The sequence below is a fragment of the Pocillopora verrucosa genome, chromosome 6, assembly GCF_036669915.1.
Source record: "Pocillopora verrucosa isolate sample1 chromosome 6, ASM3666991v2, whole genome shotgun sequence".
NCBI classification, from domain to species: domain Eukaryota; kingdom Metazoa; phylum Cnidaria; class Anthozoa; order Scleractinia; family Pocilloporidae; genus Pocillopora; species Pocillopora verrucosa.
Window position 1 is genome coordinate 20,286,342 of NC_089317.1, and position 25,179 is coordinate 20,311,520.

General features: G+C 36.9%; 1 protein-coding gene and 1 long non-coding RNA gene across 5 annotated transcripts; one reads left to right on the forward strand and one right to left on the reverse strand.

Annotated features, from left to right (window-relative positions):
- Nucleotides 1-15: 15 nt before the first annotated feature.
- On the reverse strand, nt 16-21,608 carry LOC131793337 (muscleblind-like protein 3). Of its 4 annotated transcripts, XM_059110748.2 has the most exons (10): nt 21,445-21,608; nt 17,796-18,012; nt 14,270-14,443; nt 13,716-13,847; nt 12,776-12,988; nt 11,211-11,255; nt 10,109-10,235; nt 9,572-9,621; nt 6,665-6,749; nt 16-4,612 (listed from the first exon to the last, which is right to left on the reverse strand). In XM_059110748.2, exons 1-10 carry the CDS (start codon nt 21,495-21,497, stop codon nt 4,473-4,475), a joined length of 1,236 nt encoding a protein of 411 aa, XP_058966731.2. In that variant the 5' UTR covers nt 21,498-21,608; the 3' UTR covers nt 16-4,472. The 4 variants fall into 4 exon arrangements, with proteins under 4 accessions (XP_058966731.2, XP_058966745.2, XP_058966741.1 ...); XM_059110762.2 differs by lacking the exon at nt 11,211-11,255 and having other exon boundaries at nt 21,445-21,604; XM_059110758.2 differs by lacking the exons at nt 16-4,612; nt 6,665-6,749 and adding an exon at nt 7,399-9,171 and having other exon boundaries at nt 21,445-21,602.
- Nucleotides 18,496-20,303, forward strand: LOC131793357 (uncharacterized). The gene is made up of 3 exons (XR_009340907.2): nt 18,496-19,100; nt 19,639-19,828; nt 20,052-20,303. It is a non-coding gene; the product is annotated as an uncharacterized lncRNA (long non-coding RNA).
- Nucleotides 21,609-25,179: the final 3,571 nt, after the last annotated feature.

Consider the following 25,179-nt stretch of genomic DNA (forward strand, 5'->3'; position numbering starts at 1 on the left):
GACACAGACAAGATCTCAAGATGATGAAAAAGATTTTATTTGTCCCAAGAAACACAACATGAGTGGTATACAGCCTCCAGGGCATGTATAATTACCTTAAAATATAAATAAGGATGAAATGAAGCCTGTAAAATCCGGTGCTGCCTTTTAAAAGAAATAATAATTAACCATAATTTTACAAACTTGTGACTAAAGCTCAACAGTAATCATTCACTTTAATAGAATTTTCTATCTTGAAGGGCTGAGATTAAAGAGCACCCCAATCCTTTGCTCATAGGCAGGTTCTCTTAGGTATAAACCAGCAAATTCACAAGGGGTAGCAAATGGTACCTTAAAAAAAATGTAGGTCTCTTGAACTTTTTACTCAATAAAAGAAGTTTTTCAGCCAAAATTGTCTCGTCTGTGTTTCACATGTTTAAAACAGGGGTCACAGCATCTCGCAAGCCTCAGAAGTTACCATTTGCACCCCTTGTAAATAAACTGTTATTGCACAGCCAAACAACCTGCTCTTGATCTGATAATTATCAATTAAGACCCAATAGTGCTTAATCTTTAAATATACCATTACTGATCTTCCCCAGGTTGATTTAAACTACGCTTGCAAAGAAGACAAATTGGTGGGATAACTTTTCAAAGAAAAAAGGCAATACCCTTGCGCTTTTTCTACTGACATTGATCATGCACATATGGGACAGGAGATTCTATGAAGGCTGACAAATAACAAATGGAAATTTAGGTTTCTGATGGCAGAGGGAATCTACAGAGATTACAACAATTGGAAAATGAAATAGCCAGCCCCTGATAAAGAAGAGAGTTTGATGTATGTCATATTCCCTGCAAGCCAGTTGCTCCTCAACCATGAGATTATAATAAGGAAATCATCTTTTCTAAAACTCTCTAAAATATTTTAACATCTTCTAATCTTAAATTTTTTTCTTTTAACCTTTAAAGTGGGACCATGTTAACCTTACTTGATATATTCATAGTGCCCAAATCATATTTCCTTACCAACTCTACACCAATAAAATTATCAAATTGTGGAACAAAATTTGAACTTTAAATAAATATCATAAAATATTAATATGTTACTTTAATCTTCTTAAATTTTTGGCATGCACTGTACTTTACACCTTTGGGACTCTTTATATCATGAATACACTTTACAATAATGATTATAATGATACAGTAATAGTTTAATAATATTTAACATTAAAAAGGATTAATTAAAGCATTAAACTATTGCCAGCAATATCGGACACTGCATGCTTAGAAGCTTTGCTGCTATACTCTATATTAGCACATGGATACAAAAATAAATTCTCTTCACCTTCCCCTCTTCTTAAATGTTTTCCTAGCCTTTAGGTTTAATATTTGCAATTATATCACCCTTTCAAATTCAAAAGGTTCTGCCACTGAACCCTTCGACTCCCAAGATCTGAATTCTCCCCTCTAGCTGCTACACATTTCCTTGTAAATAGTTGAAAGAATTTGGTTTTAGATCAAAATAACAACTTCCACCTGAGAAGTTTGAATATGTTAGTATTCTCATCACTGAGATGAGATATGGACATCATGGGGAGAAATTACATGTAGATCACTCCTGGGAGTTCAAACATGAACCTTTTCACAATAATTGATCTGAATTCTGGTCAAATTTTCCCTTTTAAAAGTCATACATTTCTGAACTTTGTTATTAAGTTCTGATGTCAAGCAAATATCCTTTGGTTGATTTAAATCTAAATTCTCATTATCTCTCTGTTTGATTCTGCCAGGAGAAGCAATTTGTTGATCAGATTTGTGTCACTGAGTAACATTCATACAACTGAAGAAGCATTTAACATGAAACTTCTCCAAACACCATCTTTGGACAATATCCAGCAGACAGGTTGCAAGAATTGACAAACTTATCAGCTCAAGGGTGCTACTGTTTACTAGTATATAGAACCAAGTTGTCATAAAAATTTACAACAAAATGTGTGGCAGCAAGAAGGATGAAATATTTGCCAGACTTTTGGGGTTGATGGATTAAGCTGAAGATGCTTATTTCTCACTTAGTGGCTTTCATGCATGCTTACAAGTAATCATTATGCAGAAGACAGAAATAAACAACAGAAAAAAAACAGCTAGGCTGAAGTCACTTCTATGGTACAAACTTTACCAGGAATATGAACAATGAACAAGGAGTCTTACTGAAAATAGTGTAATGATTGTACATCCTGGTGTTGAAAAGAGTTGATCACATTCACAGAAAACATTGCTTCCTGGTTCTAGTTTGGTAAAGATGAATCCAAGGCTCAAAATGGAGCGAAAAGTATACCTTGTTTGGTTTAAATTGTGCCGAAAGGAATTATTCTCCAAGTTGAATTTAGAGAATTTTCAGGGTTGACACACATGTGAATAAACTTTCCAATTTCACTTGGTGAAAGATAACTTAAAACTACTTAGATTATTTTACAAAAGAACTCTCTATAATGTAATTTTAATCTAACCTTGTCCAGTGCAATCAGTTCTGTAATAATGTCAAGTTCTTTCAAGGACAACTTTTTATCAAATAGCCGTGAGTGGAATCATGATATATTGATACCAACTTTTCAGTTCTAAAGCAGCTTCCTGGAAAACTCTCTTTTGTTTGTATTTATAGACCTTTCCATTCAGAAGATAACATTTGTTTTTTAAAAAAATCAGAAAACCAGTTTCTGTTCCTCTTTCCATAGTAAAAAAGTACTCTTTAAACTTGTCTGATAGTTTCTTTCATTCTATATTCTTTCATTGGAGTGTTTTTTGTCCATTATGGCACTTAAATACAATTGTGTATGATCATAAAACAATGATAATTCTACAATGAAAATTTTATCATTTCAAAAAAAAAATACACGAAAGTGCGATTCAATCTAATTTGTGCAATTTGCATTACATGCAAATAGCATGAATAAAAATGCTAACTGTCATCATTAAGTTTGCACCGATGGAATAAAAAATCAAGGTCAGAAAAATATCAGAGTTGGTAAATGTAAGAATGATAAATTTCTATGCCTTCTGATCATGAAAATGATTACAAAAGTTGGGCTCGTGAATTTTATGACTTTGCTAGATCTTCATACTCACAGGATGAACTTTTTATGATACAATGTGAAATTGTGGGGATTGTCAGTTTTCTTGAGTTCTGAAGGTCTTTCTTGAAGAGTAAATACAAAAATGAATACCAAGCACACATTAATAGCCAACACCCGAATATTTCCTATTTCCGAATATTTCCTATTTCCTTTACAAATTCAAGCAGAAAAGGAAATAGGAAATATCTGCATGCAAGCAAAAACACAAATAACCACAGAGGCAATTGCATTTACTAGCTCATAGTGCATTATCATGAGCATTTGGGCAAGGAACAAAGTAACTAACAACCTGTCATCCTTAACCATATTGCCAGTTTTGTTGTAAGCTTTAAAGCAAAACTAATTCTCTTCAAGTTTCAATGTCATATTCAGAGTGACAAGTTGCTGATCATAAACGTAGCCATTATTTGGCCTATTTGCCCATTAGTTAACAACAAACTGCACAGTCAAGTAATTCACAGTAGGTTGTTTTACAGTTGTGTTCTTAGTTACCAAGCCTTTGATTTGGAGTGAGGCTGAAGTTTACCTTGCTGTGATAGAGACCAGTGTCTAGTTTGCCTGATAACAAGGTAATTTAGATTTGAAAAGCAGTAATGTTTGTATCATAACAAGGTCACCCTCAGCCACACTCCTGTTGCAAGGCTTGGTAACCAAGTACACAACTGTAAAATGGACTATTACATTGATATCTTTCCATTATTGGGATCCCAGAGGCACAGGTGGCTCTGGCTGCTAAGGTAACCTGCTAAGGTTCCCAGCTCCACCACAGTAACCTAGCCGTGCTGTTCACCCACCTGCACAGGTAACCCCTACTACTCAGATTTCCCAGAAAACAGAGGTTTTTTTCCTTCTTTCATAAGGCATGAAACCATTCAGTCTCATTTTACCATGATTGCTCTTTGCAGTAGCTTGAAGGCTGCATGCTCACACTGCAAGGTCACTCTGACTGCTTTGCAAGAGACAAACATCTCTAACACCCAAAGTGCCAAACACTGCTAGCTCTAGCAACCATTACATTATGCAATTTTTCCCCTCCCTCTACTATTTTTGGCATTATAGTGTATGCTTTCAGCATTATCAAGTTTTGTTAAGCACTTTAGTCGTTACTCTTGCATTATTACAGGCACAGCATTCTATACATACCTGGAATCTAAGTCATGAAATTTTGTGCAATGCATGCTTAGCAATGGCGCGTAAAAGTGAATCAAAAGTTTACTTATGGGGAGACCCCCCCTGAATTTCAGAATTTTTGGTAATAACCATAGAGACATTCTTCTGTTACCAAAAATAAAATAGCTCTCATCCAACTTTCACCTCCATCCTAACATCCTTGGACTGGAGGCGCTTATCAAGCTGGCCCTATCTCAATGACTTTGTTGATGAGGCAGCACCTGAGGAACCAACCTCTGGGTGGTAATATTTGCAGTTGGGTCTTGAACATTTTCCTTTCACTGCATCACGGCACACAGTCACCTTGCCATCCACAACTTCTACATTTTCTGTCAAGGACACAAAAAAAATAGAAGTTAGAAGGAAGGATGTCAACTGTGGTACAAATAACTGGAAATCCAATGTTTTCATAATCCCAATTTACTTCACTCCTTGTTTATATTTGCAATCACATGCCAACATATTAAATATGGGAGTCTCTTCATGAAACCAAACACTGACATAAATTATCAGTTTTAGTGCAAGTTTCCAATTGTTTTAACATGGTTATATATTTAACATAAATTATGGCATGATGGCAAAAATATATTTTGATGCTTTTTATTGTTATTTTGTGTAGGAAAAGACCCTTTGCCAAGAACAATACTGGCAGATGTCTAAACCCTGACACTACTTAAATTATCAATTTACAAAAGCCAGACAGAATACCTTAGTTAGTGATCATGGTTAACCCACAGTTATGGATTAGGGGTCTGGGTCAAAGCTGACCCAGACCCCTAAAGACTGAGTCTTAACCCTTCACACCCTAACATCAGTAACTAATCTCCAAACATTTTCTAAAGTGCTGACATGAAGAATTTGTTTAACAATCAAGAGCTTCTATTGTAAGTGATCATTTCCCTTATTCTTTAATGACCTTGATGTGTGATTCAGGGGTGATATTGTAAGGAGAAATTAGATGCTATAGTCACTTTTGGTGTCAAAGGATTGATCATCTTCACGTGACCTTCAACTTAACTCCCACATCAAATTTGTAATTCTCCTTACTGTCAACCATACAATTCTTATAATGTTAGTTCAGAGAATTTAGTATTGGATCAACTAATCATCCCTGAATTGACATTTGTCTTTATTCTCATCACTTATCTGGTTGATATTGTATTGATATTGTAAGGAGAAATTCTGTCTTAGTCACTTAGGTGGGTTAAAGGGTTAAAGCTCATTAAATCTCATGGATGAAAGTAACTTTGGACACATACTACAATGAAAAAGGGAATTTATTTCATCTTGATTCAAAAGGAAAAAAGTGAGCTGATATCTGTTCAAGGATATAGTTGCATGTATTTTTAATATGTAATTTTTTTGCCAAGATGGGGGGAAGGAATTTGTAGAATTAATAATTTAAACCCCGGGGGTGATATGCATTGATTATGAAGTCTGAGCTTGCAGGTGAGTATAATCCTGCAAAAAGCTGTTATCAGCAACAGTGACTGACATTTGACAAGTTGAGTTAAACTCCTCCTTAGAGACAAAAGAGTCACAACACAACATGTTAAGCCCAACCAGAGCTAAAACCCTAAGAATATCAACCCTTTGACACCTGAGAGTGACTAGCATCTAGTTTCTCCTTACAATCTCACCCTTGAATCACACATTAAGGTCTCAAGAATAAAGGAAATGATCACCAACTAGGAAAGCTCTTGATTGTTAAGCAAATTCTCTCTGTCATCACCTTTGGAAATGTATGGAGAGCAGTATGGAGAATATGCCTTCTGATGTTAGGGTGTAAGGGGTCAATAGAAAACCAAAGGTACTATTCATTGGTCCATCATGTTTCCCACTGAACACTCTAAGTGAAACCCCAAACATGAGAGCCCACTTGCATACCAAATAGACAGTGGTATGTAGTCTTATAGACAGCAGCAGACTGCCAGTAACCAGCTTTAATTGAAAACCCTGTCTTACTGGAGGGAGGCACACTAAAAGTTCAGTGTTGTGACTTGAATTTTCAGTCTAGAGACCAGCTAGCTCACCGAACATTGCCTCAATGCAGCTGCCTCACCAGAAAAAGTGACATAAAGGTACTAAATTAATCTATTCTTTTTTTTTTTTCTGAAAAGCACAGGCCAGCCATTTAGCATAGTGTGGGAGCCTGCCAGGCAAGAATTCTTAAGCACAGTTTAGCCCCTTCTGCACACAGTTCAATATTTCATTCTCACGTCTTGGTTGAGGGAATTTGACAAAACTTAGTTTAAATAAATACCAAAGTGAAAAAAAGACATTCTTAATTTCTCTCTTTCTTTACCATTGAGAATTTGAATATTATCACTAGGGCTGAAAGGGCTAACCAGCTAAGCGTTAACACAAGAAAGAGAGCTCACTGTCTTTAACGTGGGCATAGCGGCAGGCTTCTCTGTGACACTGGCCAGAGTTATAGTCCCGACAAACTGGCAACCCATTGGAGTGCTGTCAAGGGAAAAAGAAAGGGTCTCAGATTGATTGATTGATTGATAGGTGTCAGTTAGTCAGGAGTAAAAATGTGCCAGTAGTGAAAAAGAAAAAAAATGTGTTAAGTTATATAAAAGATATACTTCTTAACTAACACAAATTCATAACTGATGAAAAGTGGATGGGTAAGTCAATTGGAAAACACAACACGGCTGCTGAAGTGCTTAGAGAGAGAAGTTTGGCAAGCATTAGGGAAAACCAGCCAAGGCAAGGAAGCGGCAGGAATTTTGCAACAAGCTTGCATGCTGCAGCCTTAACAGGGGTTACCTAATTCCTGCAACAGGAAGGTTAGGAGACACATCACCTCTAGAATTAATTGAACACATTAAATAATATCATAAGGAGTGCAACATACTTATCATGCCTACAATGTAAATTTAATTTTCTTCCTTTTTCCATTGCACATTTGTAAAATGTTAACAAGGGAAGGTCAGCAGAAACACTTATTGCCAAATTCAATGTCCTAAAAATGGAATCAAAGTCCAATTTGCTTACAATGTAAGATAACTTTTTCAAACATGAGTAGAATGTTGCACTTGCCAGGGACACAAATCTCATAGTAAAATGGACATTTAAGCATGATATTTACACATAATTAACACCAACAGACAACATAGACAAACTTTAATTCAACATATGATTCAGTTCAACTCTACAATCACATATAAACACATAAATAACAATTTTCCTACAAAAAGTAATTTTGATCTATGAAAATGAAACTTTTGCTGCAAGACTTTCACATGAGAATCTGACCAAAACAGTTCAAAATGTTTGAGTTTAAACATTTGATGTTGTCTTTTCTCTCACTCGTCTTGCAATAAACTTTCCATTATGAAAAATTCTATTTGATAAAACAACTCTAATAATCTAAATTCATCTTTATCACAATGGCTCAGCCACCAGTTCATTCATTTCACAAAAATCAAATCAATATCTGTTTCACATCCATTGCAACATAAGTTAATAAAATGGTTCATAGAAATGCTGTCTTAATTCCTGTTAAAGTTTATATTCTCTCGTTCATCACAAAATTTCAGATGGTAGTAAATCTTCATCTCTCTTAGAGTCATCAGCTACATGGATTTACTTTGTATTGCTCAATAATATCTTTACGTACTTAAAGTTTATTCTGTCAGTCAAAAAAATGTGACTTCTCACGTGAATTAAGGTAGTTTTAAGTACAAATATCGTCATTCTTCATCTAGATCTGCTGCATTCCAGGAGCTGGTATTTTACAAAATACATTTATATAGTCTATCTTTCTTAAGTACGTACAAAACAATTTCTCAACTTAAATAGTAAGAGTAGGTAGTAAATAACAATCCCAAATAAAATTATTACACATACAAATATGTGAATGAGTAAAACCCCGGTTGACTTCTCTAGAATGTACAAAATAAATCAATGAATGTAACAGATAACATTTTCTCTCTTGTAACAAATAAAGAATAAAAGTTTTACTCTCCGCAGGGACCAAAAGCACTGTAAGTGTTAAGCAACAATCTATTCTTCTCTCAAACCAGGCACAAAACACTAACAGAGCTTTGGGAAGCTGCAACTCAATCTTAATTTTATAAAATATTTCCTCTTTCTTTTCATGCTAGTTTTTCACATGCAACTGATAACTAAGTGGTCATAACTAACTTTCTGTCACTGTTTTTAAACTAGAATTAAGAAAACCTAAGTAGAACATTGCTTGCTATATTCAATTTTTTATCTCTGTTTCTGGTCCAAGACCTAAACAATTTTGAGATACAATTGTAGCTGATGATAACACACACTGTTGTCATATATTAATCAATCAATAATAGTACTGTGACAGTTCTGAAGTTTCATTCCAATTTTTTCCTCCAGTGGCCATTTTTTTTTAGAAAAGAACGTAATAGTAATCTTGATCTCCTCCTCTGAATAAAGTTTGTCTTCTTGAAGACTGAATGGAATGGTCCTTCAATATTGCCTTGCATCTTGGACATGCAAATCTCCGAGATGGCAGCCAGCTTTGTTTCTTGCTTTGAACAAAGCCACAGCTTACAACCTCTTATGTCTCAATCTCTCATTCCTTAAATTCCTGTTCTATCCCTCCATTCTTGCCCTCTCCCGGAACAATCAATCACACACACACACACCCCTAGCACATATAAAAAGAATCGCCCCTGGATCACATAGCATGGGGCGACATAACAAAGGTGGGTGTGGTGGGAGCGGAAGCTAACGTGTAGTTGTTCCAGTACTGGACGTCCATTGACTGGACAGGCTGAGGGTCTATGATTTGGTAGGATGTTTGAGGAGTAGGAGGAGGAGCTAGAGGAGGTGGTGGTGTCGCGGCTGACTCCACAGGCATATAGCCTAAGACCTGTGGCTGTACCTGTTGTTGCCACTATTGAACAAGGAACATGAAACGAAACACCAGTGTTAGCATGACTCGCTAGCCCTAGAGTCCTGGCAAACAAGGAAGTTCGAGTAGTTTCTAAAGAAACTGTTCAAGTCTCATGAGCCAACTGGCCCAAACCTTGGTAACTTTAAAACTGCATCTACACCATTAGAGTATATAGAGATTGTCATGCAAACATACAACCATATTGCCACCAAATTAGTAAAGGAATTTTAGGGGGAAATTCCTTCTCTGGCTGATTTCAAATGCCCCCTTTCATTTAAATCACAGGTGTACAAACTGCACATTTTTCAATCAGTTTTTTTTCTGTCAGCATTTTGTTCTCATAGAGCTCTATAAATAATCACTATAGAATAATGTTTAGAGAATTGCATAGCATATTTACCTGAGGTACTTGTGGTTGAACCAAGGGAATTCCTTGTGTAAGTAACGGCACTGAAAGATGGTCACATAACATCTTCAATACATGTCAATTTAGCTTTAGACAACCACTTTTTGAAGTGGAAACACAAACATGATTAAAAAACAAGAACATAAATGAGATTTAGCAGTGGATATTCCTTGGGGTGGCTCCTCTTGTCCACTGTCCTCTTTCCACATGTATATGTGAATGTATGTAACCTAGGTGTATTAATGTGTGAATGTAAGTATGTTGTATGTATGAAAACTTAATGGACCACTGCTTAATCAGGGCCACCACAAATAAATGAATAAATGAATGAATAAACATAGTGTTTAAAAATCACAATTGACTGAAGGCAGACCAGTTGGTTACATACAAGGAGCAAGCAAGGAGTTAAACTTGGCATATAACTGAGAACAAATCCAGGGAGTGGCAGAGTGAGGGGCTTGAACACTCTTTCCACAGGGCCACACTACCTCCTAACTAAAATTAATACCTAAAACAAAAATTTTCACCTACTTGTTGGTATAAGAGATGCAAATTGCAGTCCTACAGGTTGATTAAAGGATGGAATAGCAGCCGCCGCTCCTGGCATGACCAGAGGCACTTCAAGAGCAGTTTGTTTCTTGAATGGTTCTCCAAAAGTCTGTGAACAAACACTGCAAAGTTAGTTCTTTGATCTTCAACATGCCCCAGCCCAAAAGTTATGGATTTTTTAACGCTGTTAAAACAGATACTTTTTTTGCACAGAGACATTATTATAATAGCCTTATGACAATGCCTGTAATTGACATACAGTAAGTGACTCGCAGAGAGAATTGTTTATCCTTGCTTCTCTATGACCTGATGTACCAGAGTAAAGCTATGGTCCCAGTGCAGTATTTATATTGTTACTCCCTCAAAGGTCACCCTATGAAGTTGACCATAAAAGCTACCTCATGTCAGACAGTGCTTATAAACTCCTGGATGAACAGTAGGAGATACTTCAAAGGGCATAGTCTGTCTCAAGAATGCAGTTTTTCCATATTAACTAAAGAAAGGTTGAGATTAGGTCACTGAGTAACACATCCATCTGGTATTGACCATCACAACAGACACTGTGTCTTCCAGGAACACTCCAAAGACTTTTAGTACCCATATTTCCTTACCATGATGACCATTATTGGTAACAAAATGTCCAGGTAGAATATTGACAGCTCAGTCCAAGGACTTATAATTAACCCCTAAATCCTTCTAGTCAATAAGAGGTCCAACCTTTAAGCTATGAGCACTTATGGCAGAGGTCTATCTGATTGGGCCAGTTCAGGAACAAAAGAAAATTGTTTTCAAACATTGTTTGGGTCATGAAGATACTAATTCATACTAGACAATATATGGAAATTGAGACAAATAGCTTTGCATCCAATTTCAGCACACAGTGAAGGCCTGCTTCAGTCCCCCAGACTGTACTCCCCAAGTAGGGAAAGCCTGAGGTGTGGTGCAGGCAAAAAGGGGTTGGAAACTAACAGTGACAAAAAAAATTTGCAACTCCATTGATGTCACTCAAGTTGCTTAAATCTTAATCTAGTAGCTACAGCTTTCTGGCTATTTAGACCCACAAAAGCAAAAGGCTATAAAGTACCAGTTCAGTCAATGTATCATGGGGCCTCTTGCGGCTACCCTCCAGCTAAGTCAGCAGAAGGCGGTGTGCAAGCACAAAAGGAATGCCAGCCAGCCAGCAGCATGATGTAAGCAATTTCAGCAACGGCACATGAAAAGAGACAAGCAAAGTGCAAGTCATGATTTATGCAAATTGCTGCTAAACTTCATAAGCTTCAAGCATGCATGGTGACAGTTACTGCACAGCAACCCAAGGCTAGCAATTAGAACTAACACTTTAAAAATGCTGTCACAATTTGTACATCTTGGAAACTTTTGCCAAACTTTTTCAAATAATCACAAATTGATTTGAATCTAGTGCAACCTAAGCATTAATTGTCCTTTCTTGGTCTATCATTGCCCCTTTTGCATTTTCCTAATGTCTCCTTTGTGTTCTTCAAGTGGAACACATAATAAAACATGACTCAAAAATATTGTTGTGTGGTTCCATGCGTCCAAGATGTTTTTGCTCTCTTTTACCTTTTGCATTTAAGAATAATAACAATTAGAAAAAAGAACACTTGGTCCCTTGCCTTGGCTAGCCTTACAGTTGCTGATTTAGGCTGTGAGATGTTAATCACTGACTTGGTGAGTACAGTTTGTGTAATCTATAATGTATATAACTAAACCTACATCTCAGTGATTGTGTCAGCAAGCATGCAAGTCAAATACTGCACTTGTAATGCATTCTGCGCTGTATACAAGTAGCTATTCTACATACTGTCATACTATAGAACCACTTCTTTGTAATAATGAAGTTTTAAATCAGTGACCAGATAAACAGGGTGCTACATACTCCACCATCCTCTTAATGTGAATCGCATGCAAGCTGCTTGATTGTTATCTTAACTTAAAGTGGCTTTTATTAGCATTAAGCAAGGCTAGGTTTCTGCTGTAGAATTGACACTTGTGCTTAGGCTTATTTTTCCAGGTGCTATACAGCCATGTAAATAACTTTGGACAAATTATTCAGTATAATAAATTATACTTTAAACTGTACATTTAACTAACAAGAATATTTTAAGTCTAGTTGCAATTTAAGGCACCAAATTATTTTGGGATTTATTTTTCAAAAGGCACAAATAAGTGCTTTTAAATAATATGATAACACTTCCCTTGGTCCTGAAATAGATTGTAAGGAACATGGTATGCACTCAATAAATGTTCCTTATAATTCACTTCATCTGATGATGAGGGCCAGTTACTAAAGTTAAATCATTGGCTTACATGATATTGTGTAGGAGATTAATTTGCATGGGTGCATGGCCTTGTTTTTCATTATAAGGAATGTGTTTCATACAAGCACATGGGGATCAGTGATGCTGTTATAGTAACCATGTTCCATTCCCAGAGGCTGGGATAATCTTTGGATGGTGAGATAGATTGATAAAACTGAACACCCAGGATTTTGGCCCAATGATCAACTTAATCAAATTATGTGTCAATCAAGTCAAAAACAAGTACTTGGAACCAGTCACCAGGTGCAAGGTTCTTACCTTCCAACCTGACACTCATTTCTTTGTTAAAAATGAAGAACACACTACTCACCGGTATTGACTGCTGCTGTGCAGCTCTGACTCTTCCCTGAAGATGTGCTGGTGGGTGAAAGTATCGGCACATTTCCCTTTGACATCTTCCCTTCATGAAGTCCATACAAACTGTAATCATACCATCTGTACTATCAATAGACACATGTGGAGGAGGATGTGCATATCTGCACTCTTCTCTCGAACATGACCCTCTCTGATATTCTCGACACACCTTGAAAAGCAGATACAATTCCATTTAAAAAATCATGCTATGAAAGTGAAAAGTGGTGGCTTTCTAAAGATTGAGAAGTTATGCTTTTCCATTTTGTTATCAATCCATTTAAATCTTCTTTTCCCTCCAATTCCCTCAGTATTTCAATTTTATTTCTTTATTTATTTATTTTTTTACATTAGTATCACAGGGAGTTCTTAGGTAGTCTTTGGCCAGATAAGGTCCAATTTATCACATCCATGTAAACCATAAAGTACAGTTTTTTTTCTATGTGAAAATGTGATTATGCTGTCTGATCATGTGATACAGTCTGGGCAGGTTTGATAGGGTCTGTTGTTAGTGATAGTATTTAATGTTTTGACAACTGAGCAGAAGTTGCCATCAAAGTGAAGTGAGAGGATGAAAGTCAGTTGAGGGTTAGAAGTCTTGTTCACAAAAACTGAAGAAAACTCAGTTTTGCTGTAATGGTTTTAGTTGTAAGACTTTGACTACTGTAACTCCAAACTTTACTCCTGATTAATTCCCCTTAAGCTTTCAGAACATCAGTCACTGTTGCCCAGAACAGACCTTTACAGGGTAACCTTCACAATGAGGATATTAGACTTGATGATCAATGGTTTCTCCTACATTAAAACAATTTGCAACAACTTAAGAGATCACTTGATAGTTGTTTTTATATATTAACCTACGCTAATATACAATATTTAAAAGACTTAAGGTCTCTGACCTCCAATTTGTCAGACTTGTCTAGTCGTCTGGAAGGACTCTGAGCCAAGGCTGATGCATCAGGCAGAAAAGCAACAGGATGTTGAAGATATGTTCCATTTGAAGCAGGAACACTTAATGGCCATGCAGATATCTGAAAGGAATTGGGTTTGAATGTCTTGTTAAAAATTACCCCCATTCACTTGGGTAACAATGAAGCAAGAATTCAAGACACAATTATCAGAAACCTGAAAACAGACTATGATGTAGGAATTTTCCACACCACTTGCAAGGAAAAAATACTACAATACTGAACTGGATAGCATATTTTTCCACTGACTTTTACATGGTCTTTTCAAAGAACACATTAAAATAATAACTGTTATTTCTCATTTTCCTTCCTAGACAAAGGGCTGGTTTTCTCTCATTCAACAATTCTGTAAGAATTCCTAAACACTTTTTTGTTATACATTGTGTCTTAAAAATGGTACACTATTTTCAAAACTTTTTGCCTCAGTTCAAGAACTTAAGTTTGCATTTAGTGCAATAACTTTATTTAGCTAAAAAGTGTCTTACAAATGAGGGATTTGTCAGCATCTGTTGAGCAAGTGGTGCAAAGGCTTGCTGCTGAATAGCTATCTGCTGTTGTTGCTGCTGCTGCTGTTGTAGAAGGCGGCCATTGTTCTCCATTTGAGCTTTTATATGCTTTGGGGGATGTAAATACTTACACTTTTCCCTGTGGCAACGAGCCTGAAACAATAATAAATATTAAATGTCAAAACACAAGGTGCAAAGCACAAAATTCTCGCAAAATCATTGGTTGGTTTGAGTGTCTTTAGACTCATAATGCATAGCTCTTGTGTGTTAATGACTAGTTTCCTGTTCCTTTTAAACTTTATCTTTGCGATAACTTTAGCTCATATTTTAGAATAACCAGCACATGCATGTGTTAGTTATCAATCTCCATGCCCTAAATTTTCCATGACACTACTTCTGGCCAACAGTTAAATCAATGGATAGTCACAAATGAAATGGTTTGAAACCAAAGAAAGGCTTTGAGATTACCACCTTAGGCAGGGGGTTCTAATCCCATTACTACACAAAATAAAGGGTTAACCTTTACAAACTGAAAGAAATGAATCTTATATAAATGTTGTCTAGACATGGAGTCTGTGAGTCTGTGTGAACTAAAAAAATCATGGGAAATTTAAGTCAATGCGACTCAATCAATACCCTTTTGTTTAGTGTGAAGGTTGAAAAGAGTAATTGTCCTTTAATCACAATTGATCATTAAAAAGGTTTGCTTTTAACCTTGGAACTTTCACCGATGTATAACAGTGCCTCTTAGTTAATACATGCGATATAGTCAGATTAATATGGGTGGCTCTAAAGAAGCTTATCATATCTCTCTTAAAGACACTTGACAGTTTTTTTTAGCAAGCCTGATCTTGTAAGTCAATTATTGCTAACCTCTAGACTACAAACTGCAAAAAGTTTAAAAGAGTTGAAAGATGTCCTCCTTCAAATGAGGCCTGAGCAACAAAAATAAAAAACTTCAACACTTATAAACTGCCTAATTTAAAAATGTGCTCTGATGTCAAGAGTGAGTCTCTTTTTTTTTGGTAGTTGTTTTTCCCAAGAATTAATGGGACAAATTTGAATTAGTCTTACTATTGAGATTTACCACCTACAGGTGAAAATATGACAACCTGTCTTTTACTCCAGTCAAGCTGGGTGCCTCAGAGAAAGAGATTTGTTACCCTTGCTAACATTAAGACCAGACAGACAAGGCTTAATCTCAACAAGACAACCTAACCCGCTTAGACTAACATAAGAGGGCTTATGACTACAAGGAGTAAATAGCAAGCCCCAACACATGCAAATAAAAATTCTTTCAAACAAAATGTGTATCTCCTTATCAATTTAACTCCCAAGTAATAGCTCACTACACACTGTTTTCAAATTGTCTCCTAATTTCTGAGCAATACCATTAATTTAACATTATTATAAAATTCATTGCATCTATTAAATAATTTTATTATTAGTGAACTGACACCAAGAAGTGCTGGAAATCATTTTAAATTTTCATTCCCCATCGTTAGCGCAGAATTTAGCCAACCTGTAACACAAATATTTTCACAAGCAGAACTGGTACCACTTATCTTCAATGATGAGCAATTGCTTTAATGTAGTTTATTCCAATGGTACTTTTCAATGACAAGTAAACTTTCCTTACACATGACAAAAAGCTTCAATTTAGACTTGAATTTGAAAAATGCATGTCAACTAGAAATGTCTACTGAACCATTATATGACAAGTCATTGTGTGCAACCCAAACAAAAGACTCGATTTGACAAAAAAATTTTTAGTGTAAATCTTCACAATGTTGGCAACTTGACATCATTGTTCTTAGAAAAGAAACAGCAACACAGGTACAAAAAGACTCCCAAAACTTCTGAAAAACTAGTTCTATCACGACAAAAACACCAAATAATTTTTTCTAACATGACAATCTGAAATTCACACAGGAAATTATAACTAATTGATCAAAATTCAATTTAAAAGCTGCACATTTCAGGAAGCACTAGCCAAAATATTTCTTTGAAATAAATTTACAGTCAAAGCTCAAATCATTAACTGCAACATGCAGCAATATTCAACAGTAATCAGGCAATTTATGTCAGATGAGTTATAGCCCACATTTATATTAGATATATAATCATTTTTTTTTAATCATGATTAAGATTAAGAGGGTCTGAAAGGATTTACACCGACAAGGAAATCCCTTTGCCAAAAGAGAACGACCTCAAAAATCGATGGCACAGGAAGTTCTAAACAAGAGTCAAGTTTCTTTTGTCTCAAGAACACGGACTGAAGCAATACTGAGCAAATTTCAATTTCTGTCACGCAAACCGCGTGCGACAAGAAATTAAACAGTGATGCTCACAATACTCAAAGCAAACTTGTTAATGATCCAATCAACAATCGCGTGATTATTGCAAGAAAACAAATTTCACCCCGGGCACGCTATTTTTTTGTCTTTGAGAAAGGATACAAAATTCACGAAACTTTTTGCAAACGAAAATGCGTGCACTATCTCGCAAATTACGTAATATTCTTTAAATTTCAGTACACGTTTAGAACGCAGTGGTAAATTTTAACCTTCCTTTCAATATCGTGAGTCTAGAGGAAAAGAACAAAGAAAGTGTCTACCCATATGTTGATAAGCGAATCCACTTGCTGCGTTTCCGACCTGGAACTCACGAAACATGAAAAAAAAAGGTTTTACAAATTGCACGCTTTGATTTTGTCAATAGGAAACCCGTGTTCTCCGTTTCGTGAGCAGAACGACATATCAATTTTAACTTGACGTGCTTTGTTCTCAACAGTTGAGATACGTGGTCTAACAGAAGAAAGAGATTCACGAACTTGACCATCGGTCACGAAAATTTAATCAACAATTACTCGGATGAGTCCACGAGTCCTTAACGAAACCCAAACACGCAATGGGAAATGCTGGATTCATGACATACGAAAGAGCAAATTCTTAACTATTTTGACACCCACACAACATGCCACAACATGGTATTCATCGCCGGTTTTACGCAGTTTAGCAACGAATATTGGTCCAGTTAAACAAATGAGCCACAAACATCGTTTAGACCCCTGGCATAGCCACTTAGACGATTCACAATCAAAGTTTTAAGTAGTTTTAAGAGAAACACATCTCATTTCCTCAAAAATATTGAACTGCTGATGTTGCATAAGCCAAACGCAGCGAAAAAAATCCTAGTGCCTATATAACCTTACTTATTGTGAAATAAAGGATATCGTAGAGACAGACTCCTCCGAAATTTTTCGTAGAAAATCATTCCCAAACGTGCCTTCTCAGAAAGCACACCCATAACAAGCTCGTAAACTTTAGGGGAAGTTGAAAAGCCCGCAAAACACTTGTTTCATAGTGACCGACGCAACAAGTTCTCGAAAATTTCTACGAACAAAAGAAAGTTTGAAGATTATGGCCATAAAGCGCGGAAATGCCACCACAACTACTCCAATTTTTCCACACAAATATTCCCTTTAAGAGAAAAACGTAGATACCTTCAGAGAGTCGAAACACGCCGTGACTTTTCCATTCTGTATAAGCACATGAGCGGGTGGATGGGCGAATCTACATTCGTCCTCTGTTCTTGAACACTTTCCACGCTGAAATTCCCTGCAAACTTCGACGAGTAACCACCGAGGATCTTTGCCCATGACTGGGACTATCATTTTTGGAATGAGTCCTTCTGGTGTGTCCTGGTCAGTAAACAAATACCTACCAAGAAGAGGCGGAAATCATGAATGAAAAAAGTTTTTGTACGCCAAAGCCGACGATGCAAACACGGTTTTCCCGATATTTCTAGCAGTTAGGGGAATTTTGTATTTGGCAACAAAAAGCTGCGCATGCTCACTATCACAAAAACAGCGCGGGCTCAAATTACATAACAATGAGTCATCAATTACTTGTCGAGGTCAGGGTCATGGCGCAAGCGAAATTCGAATGATATTCTGGCTAGAGTCACGGAAAATGATAAAAAGATGTCAATTTCATGAGTTTTCTTTGTAATTTCGGAAATGAAAGGGGAAAGTATTCCATATTCATCGAGAATTAAGACTCGTGACTCAGCCACTTGTGACGCATCACGCGAGTACGTGATGGATCGTGCACCTTGGCCTCAGCCCGCGCGATTACGTCATCACAGAGAGTGATTTAAAATAGTGTTAAGCCTTTGTCCGCTTTTCCGCTTCAGAAGGCCGAGAAGGAGAGTGGTCAAATGCCACAAAACCGCATCAAACGGTCGGCTCTCTCAATCTCCAGCTGTCCAGTCAAAGAACAAGGAATCGAAGAAAGGCAACCGCGTTTGATTTAAGTGTTTAGAGGTGGTAACACAATGACTGTGACAGTTCACAACCGGCACGGCAAAATTCCCATGCCGCCATTTGAATTAACAAGGAAATGAGTCACTCGTAATTTCTAAGAACGTTTTTCGTTATGGCAGACATATCAAACTTTCAACTTGACGGTGGAAAGACCTTTGCGTGTCTCTACATTTTCGTGCATTTTTGGCTTAAAAACATAAACCAAAAAGCCGGGGCCTGAAGCAATTTCCTCCGTGGGAGGTCAAACTTTCTTACATAAACCCAGCCGTTGTTTAGGCCCTGTTTGTTCCGTTAGAAAACTATACAATGTGTTCATGGCGAACTTATTGTCGGCTCTGTAAGGAGCCGATGAAGTCCTTTCCTTCCCATGAAACGTGAATCGACTCGTGATCTTAGATCTCCGATCGGCAAAATCTTAATTAGCAAACATTTCCATTGCTGATTACCGTCACCTGTGTTCGCTGATTAGCACTGACTTTTAAGGTGAGGCAATACCAAAATTGGAAATCTTTTTTTCTTCCTAATGTATCAATAAACATGCTATCGCCCGATTTTACTTATACTGTAAACAATCGAACCCCTCTTGAGTTTGAGACAGTCACAGACTTCGTAGATATCAACACGTATATTCAACTGCGGAATCCGACCACATTTACTCTATAGTTTGTAGACTTCCTCAGCTCGATGACTAAAACATATCTAAGCGTTCAGTGAAGAAAAATGATGTATTTTTCTTATCAAGATGACTAAAACAACAACCCTGCCAGAATTCTCTGAGCATATCTGAATTTACGACCACGAAACTTTCAATTTAAAGTACCACTATAATACGTTTCGTACCTCCTTTGGAAACCTATTTGATCGAAGAAACTCGTCAAACATGAACAAATCTTTCTTTTCGTGCTCTGCAGGATCAGGTTTACGAATTTCGTGACCGGGGTCTCTTGCCGAAAGGGTAAAACACCTCATCATGCAAGCCTAAACAAAATAAAAAATGCGCGCTGATTTTTACCTCCTACAGATTTACCTGATGATGTTTCGGTCTCCCCATGTTCAGTGTTAGCTTTTATTCGTGATTGTTTTGTTATCAGTGGCTTCCTATGATGGCTATTTTTCTCATATGATCGAGATTTGGGAAAAAAGAGCTGCATTGTGGAACTCTCCGAGGGTGCTTGATGATCTGATGATCACGAAAACACAAAATGCAACAGGTAAAGTGGGTCTTTCAATTCTTCTTCACTCTTTCTCAAGTTTTTTGCATTCACACGAGAGGTGCAATTCTAGAATTTTCTCTCTTTATCGCTGTGCTTCTTTTCTTTGTACTGACAAACTCATGATCGTTTTTGAAAGGTGTTGTTAGCTGGTGGTCAGACGCACGTCTTGCATTAAATTTTTAACTACAGTTGACACTCTTGCAAAATCTCTTTCTTCCAGTTGCGTAAAGCTTCCCAGAGTGAGAACCTTTCAAAGGACCCTGATGGAGATCTGCTCGGGCAGGTTTTAAAAGGAAAACGATTTCTCTTTCGCTAGCAGTTGGGAACTTTTTACTCCGATTTTACAGCAGAATGCCACCGGGAGCCCATTACTCAGAAACTCTAACAAAAAACAAGTTAGCCTGCGTCTTGAATTGAAGTTCGAAAATTTTGTGTATTAAAGAGGATATCTAAGTTTTGTAACGAAGCCAAAAATAAATAGAGATCTTTAACTCAATTATTAAACAGTTGTTTCATGCTATTCAAAGCACTGATCTAAAAAAGAGAAGTGACACCTCACTGACTTCATCGCTCTTTGTTCCACCAACTCATAGTTTCATTGAATTTTTTTTTTTTTCGATATTTCTGACTGGCCTCCGCAATACGACGACGATTGTGATTATTGGTTTTGTGAATTTACAAGTTCAATCGCGGCCAGGCACAACTGTTCTGACAAAACACACAAAGAGTTACCCACGTTTCCTTCCTGACTATTGAAGCGCTAAATCAAGCCTCCTTGTTTCTACGAAAACTTTATCTCTCAGGGGAAATTGTCCGTCGAATTATTAACGAGGCTCGTCAAACAAAATCAAAACTGTTAATTGCAGTAGTTACCTGTGAGCCCCACGCACGTGTGTTAAAATGCCTGCTTTCTTTAAAGCGATAAAAGAAACTGTGACTCAACTTCCTGTCTTTTAATGGCGATTCAATTCGTCCAAGTAATTCTAAAACCTCCTACATCTAAAGGACTTTATTTTAGTTGTGATTTCCCTTACCCGCCTCTTCGCACGTACCACCAAGAAAGAAATGTTGTTCTCTCATAGGTGTTGCTTAAAATTTGTTACCGAAAACAATTTTGACACAAAATTGAGCGCTGTACAACTTTGTCACGGACTTCAGGCAGTCGGCCAATGTGTTGGATAAACAGAAATAAAAGACTGCGTTGATAAGATTTATGCCTTTTGTTTTCGCTGAATGAACTAAATATCTAATCTTTGAAGTAAAACTGAAAGTTAAGAATAGATATATGCAATCTTGGCAATTTTCGAACCGGCGTTGCTTTGAACGTGACAACCACGCATAATTTTCTCGGAGTTTTAAAATAAACCGTCAGTGTTATTTCGGGTCATTATGAAACGCCGAAATTGAAATTTAATTTACTACAAACGCCAACACTATGTATAGAAGATAATCAAATAAGTTTGTGGCTCGATTCGTATTTCGATTGAGAGAGGACGAAAGCAAGTTTCTGTGGAGTACGACTCGGTCACTGCTGACGGAAGCATCTCTCTTCGCTTCTGTCATGCTAAGAAACTCAACTATTGTTTTGTTCAAATAAATATTTCAGCACAAACCTGGGAAGATGTGTAGGAGGTTGGATCGATCTGTTGAGGAACGCTTCATTCATTTTATGCTCTACGGTGACTTTTTGACGCGTTTGAATTTAAAAAAATCCCACTTTTCTTCAAAGCATAGGTCAAACGTTGTTTCTGCACGCGACCATGACACATACTGTACCAACAGGGAGTTTGACAGCGGGCATGCGTGCCGCGGACCTAAACGTCCGCGTGTGCATAGCTGCGGTAAACGAAAGAACCGCGCCCATCACATATGAGTACTGTCCGAAACACCTCGAATATTTTTAACCAAGCGAACGATTGGGAGGACAAACAAAACTTGAACCGTGTAAAATGGCAAGAGTTCCAGCTTTGTTTTGTTCATTTTAGTACGCGGTCAACGACCTTAGCTTCGCTGAGAAAGGCATCTTTTATCGACTCGCTTGATAAATAACCGGAAACTTGAACAAAAACTACAAGAACCCTTTTTGTTTCAATTCTTTTCACGAAGATCTTAAAATGTCGAACACCGAAAGCAATTCAAAGCTTATTCAGGAAATGGCGTAAATATTTAGCGACTCTTTGATTTACCAAAAACCGGAAACAACCTCGGCATGGGCAAATTCACCAATGGTAAATTCATAAACACTGCGATTAGAATATTTCATTCTCAGCTGTAATCAATGGTTCTTTCATCAGTTTTAAGTCACCCTCGACTGTTTTCTTTCAAAGAATACTCTTTTCTGCCTTTGTTTATCGCCACGGCGTGCGAAAAAAGAATTTGTGCGACGTCAACCTCGCCATATTTATCATTCCCAGAGAGTAACTTTTTTTTGCAATTCAAATACAAACAACTGATATTGGGTGAGTGCTGATAAACACGTACGGGCAGGTTTCGCAGCTAAGGTTAGGACAGAACTGGTTGCAAACTAATGAAAACGTTGTTGTGGGTTTTACCCTTCTGAAAACCGTTTTTCCGTGGTGATGCTAAATATAACATCTGAATTTCGTGAAAATCCGTGATTATCCTCAGTCATGCATGTTTTTGGCTGTCTGCGGAAATTTTGCTACATTTTAATTATAGCCACTGAAGCACTCATGTCCTCTTAGGGAAACAGATGCTTGAAATCACCATTACGCAGGAAAACTGAACGGGAAAAACAACTTACGTGAAAACAATTAAAATATCGAAAACTGCTTGACTCAGAACCTAGTCAACGTTGTATCACAACAATGTACCGGCCTCGCTTTGGTACGGGCCCCAATTCTATCGGTTCAGGCCTGAATTATAAGCTTTATTGCGTCAAGAACCGCTTCGAATGAAAATAACCACGACAAATGCTTGTCATACAATACATTACTCCAAACCCTTCTCGAGAAAGACACGCGCGCATGACGCACAATCAGTTCTTATCTTTCTATCGTAGATTGGGTAATCGATTGTCTTGTCCGAGTGGCATGTTCTTAGATGAAGCTAACGTCAACGTCGTGTATTGTACATAATCCGTAAATCGTTGCAAGTATATCCTTCCGGGGTTTAAAATGTCCGCGGGTTCGCAACTGAATAAAACGAAACTCGTTCGATTGATACGTCCATTCAAAACTCAAGCCAAACGGATCCAATGTTACCAGAACTGACCAATAATCAGTTGACATATCACAAACTCGCGTTTCAGCGAAAAACAAACTAAAGCATTCAATTTGAAGTGTAGACACTACAATTGTACTCGTTCAGCCATGTGTCCTTTTATAATAAGCTAAGGAAGTAAAAGGCCTTAATTGGTCCTGCGCGGCGAATAGTAAAGTTCAAGGTCTCAGGAGGCACGTTAAAACCGGAAATAGATTGTTGTCAGTCTTTGCATATCATTATGGATTGAATGCAATTTCTAACAGGATTTCGGTACTTTTACCACGCCGGAAATAATACTACGAAGAGTAACTCTTCTTTGATATTCATAAGCGTGAATTCAAATTTTAGAAGTAATTTAGAGGTATGCAAAAAACACTCATGTTATAGACGGTCATGGGCGGGCCACTTGATAGTTAATTGTTGTTTCTATGCATCTACAATGCAACTATTTTTACCAAGGTCATTTGCACGAAACAAAAAAATTCAAATACAGGAAACGGGCCATAAAACCATTAAAATTATCTGTCATCTTTCCTGGCTTTGGACTAAATTTGAGTACGTTCCTTGCTGTAATGCGATTGGTTAATTCTGTTCCAAATAACCCATTTAGCAACACTGGCATTATTCTGGAAGCACTGGAATACATTTTGAGTATATAAAAAAATATATATATATATTTTGTTTCATGGAGCTTCCATGTCGTTCCCCCTTTAACTCCCAGAAGTGATTAAAAAATTGCTTCTCCCCATCGTATCTGTACATTATCCCCAAAACACTCAACTTATCAAGTAGTTTTTATCTTGATCTAGCACCAAATTCTCGTTACTAATTTACACGGCAATGGGAAGCAGCTAGAGGGGAGAATAAACGATCAGATCCTGGGAGTTGAAAGATCTATTTGTACATCAGTTGTTTTGAATTTTGTGATTGTTCAATTTGTTTTTGGCTCATCATCGCTATTGTAGCTCATTTCTATTTTTTTTTTAATAGTTTCGTTTGTCTTGTCACCAGATTAACCTTTTAATTCCTAGAAGTGATTAACATGTAACTTCTCCCTATAACATCCACACATTATTCAGCAATCAGGTGATGAGAATACCCAAACTCATCAGGTACAAGTTATTATCTTGATTGAATACCAAATTCTCGTAACCAGTATACAAGGAAATGTCTAGCAGCTAGATAGGAGAATTAAAAATAAGATCTTGGGAGTTAAGGGGTTAATGAGCCTTTACTAACTTGAAATATATCGGCTGGTTATTTCTTCCTCAACAGAAAAAAGTGTTTGACTGCGAGATAAGAATCAGAAATTCAAAGGTAGCTTAAAAAAATAATCCAGAACCAGGAAATTAGAAAGTTCTCTTTCATGTTCTTCTTCTTCTTCATTTATTTTTCCAATGATAACTTCCGATCATCTAATTATAGATACATTTTTTCATTTTAGCTTTTAGAGCTTTGAGTTGTCAGGAGAGGGATACGATATTTCCAAGAAATTACTAGAATTTTTTCTGCTTGAAAAAGGTAAATTTTCGGCAACCTTCTTCGAAATGGATAAAAGAGACAAAGTTATTAGTATTTAGACTGCATATGCTATTCCCACTTGGTCGTATTTAATTTTATCATCATTAGTTCATCTCCCTCCTCCGAGAAATAAAGCCTCAGGCTTTAAAGTTAAAATTTATTTTTTTTAAATACACGGAAAAAATAATTCCGTACTGCTGACTGACAAATTCGATCGGTCGCGATTTCTGCTCCTTGTTTAAGTATGCAGTGCTAAAATTAAAGGCCAGCTATTCGAGGAACAAATATTTTTCCTTCCGATCGCCCCATATATCTATATCATTAATTATTATCCCCGATATTTTCCCAGACCGATGTACCGTTTATAATTACTTCAGAGATTCGATGGTCGATTCCTTTTATTGCCGTCCAATAGCATCGGCCAGGCTCGGTCCAAAAATACATTGCCAATATTTCATTGAGTAAGACTCTTAGCAACATCGTATAAAGAGTACCGGCAAATTCATATCTTAATTAAAAATGTTTAGCATTATTAATAATTCATTATTATTCATGATCGCGGTTTTCGTCGGTATTAGAAAGAGGTTAGCCAAGTCACGCTA